This window comes from Podarcis gaigeae (assembly GCF_964106915.1).
Source record: "Podarcis gaigeae genome assembly, chromosome: 6".
Classification (NCBI taxonomy): domain Eukaryota; kingdom Metazoa; phylum Chordata; class Lepidosauria; order Squamata; family Lacertidae; genus Podarcis; species Podarcis gaigeae.
The window spans coordinates 96,007,461-96,021,087 of NC_139682.1; the positions used below are offsets into that span (position 1 = coordinate 96,007,461).

General features: G+C 42.7%; 1 protein-coding gene across 4 annotated transcripts in view; it reads right to left on the reverse strand.

Annotated features, from left to right (window-relative positions):
* The window catches only part of RABGAP1L (RAB GTPase activating protein 1 like), a 148,531-nt gene that overhangs the window by 57,719 nt on the left and 77,185 nt on the right, over positions 1-13,627 (reverse strand). For all 4 annotated transcript variants that reach the window (XM_083743811.1, XM_083743812.1, XM_083743814.1 and 1 more), the window contains exons 16-18: positions 7,975-8,049; positions 6,365-6,490; positions 1,055-1,198 (exon numbers count right to left, since the gene is read on the reverse strand). In XM_083743811.1, coding sequence (XP_083599937.1) covers positions 1,055-1,198; positions 6,365-6,490; positions 7,975-8,049 — 345 coding nt within the window. The remainder of the gene's footprint in view (positions 1-1,054; positions 1,199-6,364; positions 6,491-7,974; positions 8,050-13,627) is intronic.

Consider the following 13,627-nt stretch of genomic DNA (forward strand, 5'->3'; position numbering starts at 1 on the left):
AGAGGACTCAGGAGCAGCATCTGTTTTACCTGCAATATACCCAGGTGGAGCCCCCATCACAGTCTGCCCCTCATACCAGTCCTGAGCAATGTAGCAATACATCACCCAGGCCTACTCATTTGTTCATTTATGTCTCTGGGGCCTGCAAATCGTATTAGCAGTGCGCTGCTCTTATTTCTGTATAAGGTCTACGACTCTTTCCAGTCTGAATGTTGAAAAGTAAACCAAAGTGTATGAGGCAAATTGATTTAAACTTAATCATGTGTATGGGGGTGGCATTTTGAAGCAGCTGAAACCACCTTTTTAGAAAGCAGATTTCTCCTTTAACAAGTAGCCTCAATTATTCAAATAAATCTTATAGCAGAGAAAGGGCATAAAGTCAGAAAAATTATCCCACAATCATTCCAGTTCTTTTTTTTTTTTAAGGCAACTTTGGGAAGAGGTTATACATAGCAGCTTGCTATGTGTACTGTTGTAGGGTATCTCCCAACCTCCCTAAAGCCAATGGGGGGGTATGATGGGAGGAGAGGGGAGAAAACCCTGTTGCACTAGCAGGAGCCATTGCACTACAGATAGCAGAGTAACCCACATTATTTTAAGACAACAGAGTACTGTATTTTTCGCTCTATAAGACGCACTTTTCCCCTCATAAAAAGGGGAAATGTGTGTGCATCTTATGGAGCGAATGCAGGCTGCGCAGCTATCGCTGAAGCCAGATAAGCAAGGGGGATCGGGACCTCTTGCTCTTCTGGCTTCAGGGATAGCCACACAAAGCCTCTTGAGTGCAGCCAAAGCGCTCCTCCCTCTTCGCTCAAGAGGCTTTGTGTTGCTTTCTTGTTTCTTGTTTTCCTACTCTAAAAACTAGGTGCGTCTTATGGTCGGGTGCGTCTTATAAAGCGAAAAATACGGTGCGTGTAAGAGCATTCCTATATAATATTCTCATTTAATACAAGTAGTCTTCCTTCAGATCCAATAACAAAAGTAAGATCAAGAGAAGTGGCAATTCATTTCATGCAAAGCAAGACTCTTCAGATTGAAGGTGGTTTTATTTTACCTCACAAAGGAGTAAATCAATTATGTGGAAGACCATGCAGAGTGGGAACTTGGCAGTGAAGAGGGTGAGAAACCACTGGGATGCATACATGTGAGCTTCCAAGTTCTGTTTCAAGAAATGGTTATACAAATCCGGAAGCTGCTCCTAGAGGTAAAAGAGAAAGTTGACTCCATCTTCTGCTCTCTGAAGTATTTATTTCTATGCAGGCTTCTAAGAATGAAATACTTCATTACAAATGCTAGCATGCCAAAATGCATTTTAAGTTGATACCTGTTTTGCTATCCTGCTGCTTATCCTACTAATATACCTACAAACATGTACATTTTCTTTTGATTTATTTCTGTGACACCTGGAGGGCACTCAACAACATTGGGATGGCGCCTCCTCCGAGAGCAGACATGCAGGGTCCACAGCTAACCAAAAGAACAATTAAATCAGGGTGAGTAATTAAATCACATGTACAGCGAAGGCAAAAGCCACCAATTCCTCCTGTAACTGGTTAGTCTCAGCAGGAAAGAAGGTTCGAGCCCCACACCGGACAAAAGATTCCTGCATTGCAGGGGGTTGGACTAGATGATCCTTGTAGCCCATTCCAACTCCATGATTCTATGAAAAATGCCTTCTGGGAGTCTCAGAAAACAGAAATTCACTATAAGGGAAATTCTATTTCCTCATGTGGATCCCAGAGGACACTCAACAACACAGGGTTACATTACAGCAGTATACATTCTGGTTTTTTAATATTTTGTTTTTCCATCTTCACATTTTACAATATAATCACACATCTGAATTTACAGATCCAAACTGAAACATCCAGTCATCGACCCCACCCCCCGCTTTCTGTGGTTACTTATGTTAAATATTTCCCCACTGCATTTCCAGTTCATATCTCTCTACTAGTCATCATTTATGTTATATTTCAGTTATTCTCACTAGACACTTTCATGTCAGTCCTGCTAGTGATTTAAGTTGTTTACAATAATTCTTCAGATAATCAATAAATTTTCCCTATTCTATATCAAAACATCTCTCTTCTTGATTTCTTAATCTTCTGGTAAATTTCGCCATTTCTGCACTCTCCATTAGTTTTTGTTGCCCAACTTCCTTAGTTGGAACCGATTCTTCTTTCCATCTCTGGGCGTACAATGTGTGGGCAGCCCGGCTGCCGTGGATGCATACCTAGATAGTTTGCTTTATTCTTTGTGTACCTCTAAACCTATTATTCCTAAAAGAAAAGCTAGGTGTTTTGTTTTGTTTTGTTTTACAAACATTATCTTCAGCATTTTTTCCAACTCATGATATATCATTTTCCAGTATGCTTTTGCTACCTTGCAAGACCACTACATATGAAAAGGGTATCCTCTTTCTCCTTACACTTCCAACAGGTATCTGATTCTGACTTACACATTTTTGCTAATTTACTAGGAGTCAGATACCATCTATACATCATTGTCATTTAATTTTCTTTTATCCCATAACATGCAGTAAATTTCATATCAACATTCCACAGTCACTCCCACTCTGTCATTTCAATATTATGACCAATATATATTCCTCAGTGTATCATTGATGATTTCACCTGTTCATCTTTTGTTTGCCATTCTAATAGCATCTTATACATTTTAGACAATGATTTATTATTATTATTATTATCTAACCAGTCTCTTTCCAATTGCAATGTTTGAGTCGAAAAACCATTCCTCTTATCTAATTTAAATAGTTCACTAAGCTGATGATACTGCAGTCAACTTGATACCAAGTTGGTAACAGTATACATTCTGGATGGACTTCTGAAAACCAGAAGTTATTACTTTACAATCCTTCACATTTTTTTAATGCTGAAAGCAGAATCTGCTGAGCAAACAGAATAAATTATATAAAACTTTGCAAATGTGTGGACCAAGGCCTAAATGTCCTCAACAGGAAAACTACCCTTGAAAGTTGCCAAAGCAGCTGCCACGCTTAGAGAGTGGGCTGCAATACTCACCAGTAGCCTCTTGACCAAGCTCTGATTGGCCAAAACAACAGATCATGTCATCCTCCAATATATAGTTGCTTTAGAGACTCTGGTACCCAAACACCTATTCAGGAAGGAAATGAATAGGGACTCTTGTTTTCCTAGGGTATGTCATCCTATCTAAATAGATGTGAAGCGTCTTAGTCATACCCAGCTTGTGCCAGTCTTGTTCCTTGGGGTGAACTGACTTAGGGCATAGCCAAAGTAGGGATATTTCCTGTGACACATGGAAAAGTGTATCAATTTTGGAATAAAAAAGGAATGCGGCCTAGAGGCTACTTTGTATGAAGAAAGCACAGCTGGGAGTTTCCCAATAAGATCTGCACTCTCCAAGCTGACAGAATGGCTCCCAGGAATACTGTCTTATGCACAAGCACTGTTGGTGAACATTTTGGGTCATGACATAAATGGTAGCCCCAGAATGATGAAGACCCAGCTGAAATTCCAAAAAGGAAATCTATGAACTGAAGTGATGGTTAAGGAACCATTTCACATGCCGGACAAAGCAATGGAGCCCTTCTCCTGATAACCTAGAATGCTTGCCAGGGCTGCATGTTGCTGCTTAATGTAGCTGGTACTGAAGCCCTTGCCCAAACCTTTACTGTTTAAATCCTAAAACCTATTTGAAAACTGTGATCCATAGTCTTGCCACTCCCATGAGACTTGCATTTGCAGTGTTTATCTGGATGGTACAAGGTCACATTCCATTTCTTCCGCTGTTTACTGACTACCATATGAGCTGAAGCCATAAATAACTCACAGAGTGTGTATCCAAACTGTGCCATTAAAATTCCACTCTGGAGTTCTTCCTCGGCACACAGTTGAAAGTAAGATCTTCTCTCAAATTCAGCCTCTTTACCACATCTGTTCGGCAGCAGTTCATTCCCAACTGCATTACTCCATCAGCATTCCTAGTCCAGCCCAGGAATAATTTTAAGTCCATTCAGCCTTGGTTTGGGGGGGGGGGATCTTAGTAAAACCTTGTTAAATTCTTTGTTGAGCATAAACCAAAAGCCTTTCCCCCCTCTTTTCTGAAGTAACAAACAGAATAGCACAGCAGCGGCTACACATGTCTCTTTCCTTTTGCAGGGGAGGACAAGAAGAAAGGAGACCATTTGAAAACCATAAGAAAGCACAAAGCACCTTGTCCTCCCCCTTCCATTCCCAAGAAAACATTCAGATACCTTCAAAGAACCAAGCCCAGTCCTTTAGGCAGCTGGCTGGTTGCAGCATTAGCATTAGCATATGTTGGTCCAGGAGCGCCTCTTGATTAATGTCAATTGTCTGAATTATGGAGGAGCCAACCACAAATTATGCCGGCGATGGAGGCTCCTCCATGGCAGGGACACACTCCCAGGTCGTACCCGCTGTGCATTTCAAGTTGGCAGTCACGGGCTTGTGCGGCACAGCAGGATGCAGTGAGCTCCTCAGAACCCACTGGGGAACACTGCCAGGATTTTTGCCTCATAAATCCTGGCTTTCCCCTTCCTGAACCTTCCCTTCGCTGCCTCCGGAGGGCAGCGAGGAGCAGCCACCATTGACTTGTGACGTGACCGGAGACCCTCTTCAAGAAATCTTTGATGGGTTTACAGATTAAGTCGGAGTCAGCCAGCACCTCTGCCCAAACAGACAGCCCTGACAAAAAATGAATTTGTGACCAAGGTCTGAAAGACTCCAACTGGCACCTCAATCCCCCTGAATAAGGTGAGGCCTCCACACTCTTATTACAGGGATCTCTAGGTCCACCTTCATAATCTGTGGGAATCACTGCTATAGAGGTGAGGGCAGCTATAGGTGTATCCACCAGCAGAACCTTCAATTGTGACGTAACCTTGCCAGGGAGAAAGTAATGCCTTCAGGTTTGCGTTTAAAAATATTAGCCCACTCTGTCTTTCAGATATTTCTGAATGATTCTGGAAAGCAAACCAAAAGACATTTTGGTGGACCTTGCAGGAAGGCTGCATGTGTTCCTTTGGGATACGGAAACCTCTGAAAGCTGGAGAATGAAGCATACCTTTGGCAATAAGGTAGGGAACTACTGAGGTAGGAAGGATATGTTCATAGCTAGAGACTGTCTCAGTATCTTCCTCTAAGAGCTCACTCTACTCCCATTCTTAAGGACTGGGGAAAAATTCCAGGGTTAAGTTACTTCCCAACCTTTGAGTGTAGTGGGGCGAGAGAGTTTACTTGGTTTTAATTCCATTTCTCATTGCCCTCCATCTGAATGGATGGCTTTAAGGTGAGGCTTTAGCTTGCCTTGGTGAACTCAAGATTGCTAAGAGGAGCCTGTGTAGGAGCTGGTGGATCAAGACCTATGACCCCTCTTACATTTCTGTCTGGACCTGCGTCCATTCCTTTTGTATTTGTGCTTTTTTATATTTGTGAATCTCTGAAACTCATAGCAAGATAGGGGTGGGGAGCACCCCTTGAATGTCTTGAGCCACCAATTCCTTCACTGACCCCAACTCTGGATCAATCTGGAAAGGGGGCACTTGCAATACTCACCCACACCAATTCTTGGCACCAAAAACGTATTCTGTGTGCCCAGTGTCCTCTTACCTACCCTATAGGAGAGGAGAGATGGCTGGACTGCCTTCATTTGATACTGCTTTCTTTGACTGAGTTATAGAACTGATGGGGACTTCCATGATATCACTGCACCTAACCCTGGACTCTCCCACTCAACCCAGTGCTAAGAGTGGGATAAGGATGCAACAGCAACTACCTGTAGTTTCCCTTAAGTGTCCTTGTTACCCTTTTCTATCAGGGGAGGAACAGAGAAGCAGAAATATAAACTTAAATTAAAACTAAAGGCAAAAGGTTCTGAATCCAAGGCTGGCCTGATAGGTTTGGGTGGTCTAAACCTCTGGAGAAGCAAGATGTATCCTGCCATTCTGTTCCAGTGGAGACACCATTCCAGTGTTGTCAAATACCCCTGGGGAGGCCCAGGAGAACACTTCAATTATACCAATAAAATGTGAAAGTAAATTTAAAGATGTATCATTTCTTCTTTAGAGAGCAGAAAACGAGGATATAATAAAGACAATATGATATTTCTGTATGGAGATAACCTTTCATATGAAATAGATTATAATTTTCCAGTTAAACAAATGAACTGAGACCAATGGCAGTCCTTTTACTGGAAGTAACTTCACAAAATAATGTATGCACAAGAAATGCACACTTGTTTCCACACACATCAGTTCTCAGGACAACCCTAAAGGTTTCAACGGTCCCTTCCCTTGGTTTAACATTTTTATAATGTAAAGGTGAATTCCTGAGCCAGAGCTTACCTGTATAAGTTTCTCCAACTGGTAAAATTTGCTGCGAAGATCTTCTAAGTTGTTTTTATAGAGGTCCCGCAGGCCATAGTCATACATTATCCTCACCAGCACACAAAATGCTTGCTCTTCAGGCATCTGCATGGAAACCATTTAAATGAACAAAGTGGCCCTCATGTGAGCTCTGTAATGCTTTAGCCCTAGAATGTATTGTACATAGAGGATTATATGCAAAGAGTGCAAAGCAAACAAACAAAAGCATTTCTCTAAATATTGCATTTAGAAATTACATTTGATTTTGTGAACAGCAAGTTCTATTATTCTATAAATTATGGGCCTTACAATCCATGCACCTGCCATTTTAGTTATAGTACTAGTGATGCTGCTGAAGTGCAAGCTGACAAAATACAAATATATTTCAAGGTGAACTCCCTCAAACCTGAAAACATTCTTCTAAACCTGTTCCATAAGCACAACGGGAGCCCTACCTGATAAAGTGTTTCTGTCCTAATGACAGAGAATAAAGCTAACAAGCAAGTTAAGCATTTGTGCAAGTTTAGAAATGGAGCAATAAGACCAAGGCAGTCAACTCTCCACCTTCTGATCTTACAAATTCCAGGTTCCTAAGTAAACAAACTCAATAAATAAGAATGACAGATATAAAGGTAGAAATCTAGAGGTGTGAGCGCTGTCCATTGTGTTTCATAGAGGGCTACAGATCCATGTACTCAAAACTAACTTTCTCAGGAAAGGAGCGTGAAGAACTGAAGCAAATAGTGGTGACAAGAAACAAAGTTATAGGCTTTATAGGCAAATGAAAATCTAAGCAATCATTGGGTCCTAACAATATCTACCTGAGAATTCTTGAAGAACTCAAATATGAAATTGCTGAAAACCTTACAAAAATATATAATTTGTCTCTCAGATCAGTTTCCATACCCACGGATTGGAAAGTGGTAAATTTATCACCAGTTTTTAAAGGGGGATCCATGGGGGGTAGTTAGCTTAATATCTGCTCTGTGAAAACTGGTGGAAATAATTACTGAATATAGAATTATCAAGCATTAAAAAAAAACGTTTTGTTGAGGAACCAACACAGGATTTACCTTTGCACAACCTATCACAAAAATCTTTTAGAGTTTTAGAGAGCATAAAGAGACGGATGAGCCAATACATAATGTGCCCCATGGCTTTCAGAGTTAGATACAACTTGCCAAAGACTCCCAAGTAAGTTTTGCAACCATGGGATGACAGGCCCTCTTGCGGATCAGAAAAAGGTTAAAGAGTAGGAAGCAGAGTGTAATAATAAATGGGCAATTCTCACAATGGAGGGGCATATACGAATGTGGAATGCAAATTACGCAGCACCTGTAACAGTACCAGTTCTGCAGATCAAAGCAGTCGAGTGGGCAAATATGGGAGTGGAAAATGGAAGAAGCTAGAGGCAGCTAATCAAAGAACCAAGTAGTCCTGTTCTAGTTTCATTCTGGACAAAAGGAAGCAGCAAGAAAAGAGGATTAAACGGGAAAGGGAATCTTACAAGTATTTGAGATATGGAAAGCAAAAATCTTTTAACTGCTTTGGCTCATTAAGCAAGAACATCATTTCCATGGTCTACTCACGTGCAGCAGCAGAACAGCAGCTAGAAAGGAATGACCCTGACAATAACCAATTTCTTCATCATACACTGAATATGCCTGTAATAAAAAGACAAGTCTTATTACAATAGTGAATAATGTCAGTCCATGTTCACAATTCAGGTGATGGTACGAGGTCTTTCCAGAATGGCCTGTTCTAGTGCTTTATTTAAAAAGGTGTAAACTTAAAACTTAGCCTGCAACGCTCCACTGCTATGACAGACTAGGGTTGGACACTGAAGTTGCAGGCAGTTGTCATGACTTGTCCGCAAAGTGTTAACATGTTAAACATTACATAGGCCGGCATCAATGGATCAGAGGCCCCTTCCCAGCCCTTGTCCATCCCTCAGATAAGGCAGTAGCTGACAGGAAGACAGCATCAGAAGCCTCTCCTTCCCCAACTAACTGAACCAAAATGAAGGCTTCAAAGTTTGAAAGCAGATAAACATGTATAAGCTCATTCTTGCAGCAACAAACAATTAGTCCAGGAACTATCTTGACTACCAATTTCACCATTTTGAACTACACAGGCAGCTGTGAATCTGCCGCAGCAAAACTCTGCAGTCTTGTGGCACTAGTTTTTATCGGACAGGGCATCCTTAATCACTTGCATCAGATAAATTAAGATTCCTGCCAGAAGCTGCTTAGTCATGCTAGCCACATGAACCGGAAAAACTGTCTGCAGAGCAGACAAACACCAGCTCCCTCAGCCTGTAAAGCGAGATGAGCGCCACAACCCCAGAGTCATCTGCGACCTTTTTAAAGTTTGATAAGCCGAAGTACCATATTTACTCAAGTCTAATGCACCATCGAATCTAAAGTGCACATCAATTTTCAGAACCTTGAAACAAAAAATATTATTTGCTGGCGAATGTAAAGGTGCCATCGGATCAAATGTGCAATTAATTTTTGCAACATAATTTGGTCAAAAAAGGTGAGCATTAGATTGAAGTAAAGATTTAAGGAATCTGGGACTAATGAATTAAAGCAATCTGAACACTATAGTACTGTGATATTTCTTCTGCTTGCATTGATTGCCTAAGGACTTCATCTATGTTTGAAATAAATAATATCCTTTTACTAAAACATGATGAGAACAGTGAGCCCAAGACAGGAGTGTCCTTAAACATTTGTTCCTTTTTTCCCACCACATCACACTATCCTCTTGTGTCTGAAAAGGCTATTAATACTGTTCATAATTTTGCATTGATGGTAGCTTCATCCATTGTTACAACCCCACATGGACAAAGAGTTTTAAATTTCCCAATAAGGTAATAATAACAAATAATTTTACCCTTCACTCCTACCAAGCATCCAGATAAGACAGGAAATAATTACTTTTAAAGTTCATGTGATATTTGTGATCAAAACCATTTGGATCTCTGAAACAATCTCTGATAAGAAAAGCTTATATTTTTCCTTGAAATGACAGAATTCTTCTCTGATCAAAATACTACATTCATTACCACATTTCTTCTGACAAGCCCTAAAATGATTCTAACTGGCAGAATTGACAAGAAAGTTTAAAAAAAAAAAAAAAGAGCGAATACATGTGGTCTTTGAATGAATGCTTTGTACAAGCACAACAATAGGTACTAGTATTTAAATATATAAAGGTGAAAATTCTCTCCCCTTCATCTTCTCCATACAAAGACAGCAGTGTTTCTTCAAATGGAAAGACAGACAATGGATGCAGAAATTTCCTTTGCTAAATAAAGGATGCCACCTTCTGTGCTACTGTTTTCCATGTGGCATCAGAATGAACTTGGTTTCAAGGCAACACAGGCAAGGCTGAACCATATAATTTTGCAAAGACACCTAGGTGGTAAGAAGAGAAGACCATATAATGGTTTGTGCCTTGCCTGATAATACATGGCAGATGTGTCATCTGCCAGCAAGCAACATTTTTAATGCCAGGAAGCCATGGGAGTGTTCTTGTCAGTGTTCCAAATTCAAAGTAGGAGCAACCTTGTTTTGTTTGGACTCTTCTATACAGAACCTAAACTTTAAGTGAGCACCAGAATTTGACATCATTGCAGACTAGAACACAAAATGTTTAAATTGTGTAATAGTTATGAGCATGGGACTTGACTAGAGACTACAAAAGCATTTACATATATACATATATATATATAGTTAAAATCAAGAAGGTTCTACCCATTGTTTATCAGAGAAAAGATGACACGAATTCTGAATCAGTATCGCACTGGTTAGTTAAGACTATAATTATTAATTCAGTATTAATTAAAATCATATGAACACATGTCTATTGTTCAAAAATCTAAGAGCAGATTGTGAAAATCCACAATAATTATCTACAGTATAAAGGTAAAGGTACCCCTGCCCGTATGGGCCAGTCTTGACAGACTCTGGGGTTGGTGCGCCCATCTCACTCAAGAGGCCGGGGGCCAGCGCTGTCCGGAGACACTTCCGGGTCACGTGGCCAGCGTGACAAAGCTGCATCTGGCGAGCCAGCGCAGCACACGGAAACGCCGTTTACCTTCCCGCCAGTAAGCGGTCCCTATTTATCTACTTGCACCCGGGGGTGCTTTCGAACTGCTAGGTTGGCAGGCGCTGGGACCGAGCAGCGGGAGCGCACCCCTCCGCGGGGATTCGAACCGCGACCTTTCGATCGGCAAGCCCTAGGAGCTGAGGCTTTTACCCACAGCGCCACCCGCGTCCCCCATCTACAGTATAGTGGGCGGTATTTAACTACTTTTAACTCAGAAATACCTATTACAATTAATGGACTCACCTTATGACTAAGATAGGTCCATTAATTTTAACAGATCTATTCTGAAATTAATGAACTCATTTCAGTGGGTCTAACCTGAGTAAAATGTAGTTATCATCCATCATGTCCATAGAAAGTTTCTTCCCAATTCCAAGCCAGTTAATTTTTAATTTACAACACTGGTGGGAAACTTCCAACTGTATAGATTTGCTTTTAAAGCCTCAAAAAATTAAAAATACTGAAGTACAGCTTGTGCTAATATAGAAAAATAAAACTCCCTTTTTAATTCAAGTACTACAGAAAGACATCATATGTGCAACATGAAGAAGTCAAACAATTATTTTAAACAGAATGTGGCTGATCACAACTGCTGCATGGTGAGAAATGGCTGCTCTTTCTTCCTCCAAGCTTTGAACTTCAACAACACACCCTGAGCAGACGTAACTGAGATTTTTGCAGTCAACCATCCCTCTTCTAACTTGATAACTAAGGTGCAAGGTAGGAACATAAGATGAGGCTGTCATGAAGTAGTGATCCTGTCAGTGGCGTAGCTAAGGCTTTTGCTGCCCAGGGCGGTCACTGAGTTTGCCGCAGTCCTATCAATTTGCCACAGTCCTCCCCTCCCCTCCGACTGTCCTTCCCTTCTCTTCCCCCAACCCCACTTCCCAAGGGGTGGGAAGGAACTCTGTTCCTGTCACCTCAGACGCCACCTCTTCTTTGCTTTACTTAAGGCCTCACCATGTTCTTTGTTTCTCTTGCTTCAACCACAGACAGATCTCAAGCACCTATTCCTGCCTGGCAAAAGCACCCAAGAATAGTGCAAAGCAGGAGCAATAAGGGAGGATGTAATCTCTCATATCTGCATGCTGCTTCTGTGAACAGCCATAAGTACAGTGCTCAAGTACAGTGGATTTAGGCCATTGGGCCTTTTCGCAGCCCAACTAAATCCTACTTAGGGCAGACCCTTTGAAATCAATGTTTGGATTTTTAATTCATTTCAGTGAGTCTACTCTGAATAGGACTAGCACCCAAGGCAACCGTGTGTGTGTGTGTGTGAGAGAGAGAGAGAGAGAGAGAGAGAGAGAGAGAGGGAGGGAGGGAGGGAGGGAGGGAGATATGTAAATTTACATAGAAGGAGGAGGGCAAACGAGGACTGAGAGCAAAGGTAAAAAGGATGGGACACCTGCATATTCCTGTATTCCACAGGGCTGGACTAGATGATCCTCAACAGGGTCTCTTCCAACTCTACAATACCATAATTCTAGGGGAAAGGAGCCAAAAGGGCAAAATCTTTCCATGTGAGAAAGGATTTAAAGCGAGGCAGGAAACAGCTAAGCTGGGAGATGTGGAAAGGTCGGAGGGGGAACGCATGCACACACACACACACACACACACAAACACACACACACAGATGAGAGTTTAGAGAGACAGACAGACAGAGAGAGAGAGAGAGAGAGAGAGAGAGGAGGAAAGAGTTGCCCTGTTAATTAGTTCGCAATTTCAAAAACACAGCCCATTACTCAAGAAAAGAAACCCATGAATACCAGGTGTAGGTGCTTAAGAGATACAGAGTGCATGGCAGTGAAGAGAGAAGCGGCTCCATGCAGCTCCCAAGTGCTGGTGGGACAGCTCACTTTTCCCTCTCGCCTGCCTCCACCTCCCGGCGGTGGCTTTAAGGGCGCTGCCTGAGCCTGAATGGGTTCAGGAGGCAGCAGCACAGGCACATGTTCCCCCATCGATGGAGAGGGAGGGGAGAAACCCCGTGGCTGCGCCAGTGCAATTCTTGCATATTCCCTCTGACCTTAGAGGCAGAACATAGCTATGCTGACTCCTTATCCATACGCTCTCCACTACACAGCATCGAGTTCAGCCGCATTTCACTGCATTTGTTGACTGAACACCCCCCTCAGTGATGACACCCGGGGCAGCCGGCACCCACCACTCTTCCCTCCCTACGGCACTGGATCCTGTGAGCAAGTATTGCTGGGGTGGGGCCCCTCAGGCTGGTGGTAACAACTAGTCCCCAAAGTGGGAGAATGGGACGGGGCTGGCTGATTGTCAGCTTCCCCCAGCCCCTATAAATCTTTGAGTTAACCTGCCAGGAGGGAGAGAGAACATGCTGTGTATTTGACTTGCTGCTTGATGTTCTGTAGCTGGTGCCAGAGAATGAGCCAATGAAGCTTGGTAACCAGTTTGGTGCCTGTGTGTGATGGATTAGTAGCTTGAAGGAAGGATTCGGGAAAGCCACCCCCTCCATGACACAGGCCAATGACCCAGGATCCTGTTCTCACAGTGGCCAGCCAGATGCCCATGGGAAGCATGGCATTTTTATTCAAATGTAATCTCCCCCAGCCCCAAAAAGTAGCTCCCAGAGCTTGTGGGGCTGGCGGGAGAAGCCCGGGTCCCATCCCCCCAGCCCCAGGGACCACACATTCGCGCCATAAGACGCACAGACATTTCCCCTTAGTTTTTAAGAGGAAAAAAGTGTGTCTTATGGAGCAAAAAATACGGTGCCGTGTCCTTGGATATCTTTTAATATCTTTATGAGCCCCCTTGCCCTGATTGTCCGAAACTTTGGGCTGGGCTGTTATCAATATGCTGATGACACCCAGCTTTATCTGTTGATGGACAGCCATCCTGACTTGGCCCCGGACACACTGACCAGATGCTTGGAAGCTGTGGCTGGATGGCTGCGTGGGAGCCGGTTGAAGTTAAATCCTTCGAAGACAGGGGTCCTCTGGCTGGGTCAGGATGACATGGGGTTGGGGGGCCAACTCCCATCTCTTGCGGGGGCTCAATTGATGCCAGTGCACTCTGGGTGTAACCTTCGACGCCTCCCTCTCTATGGAGGCGCAGGTTGCAGCTACAGCAAAGGCGGCATTTTTCCATCTCTGCCATATTAAG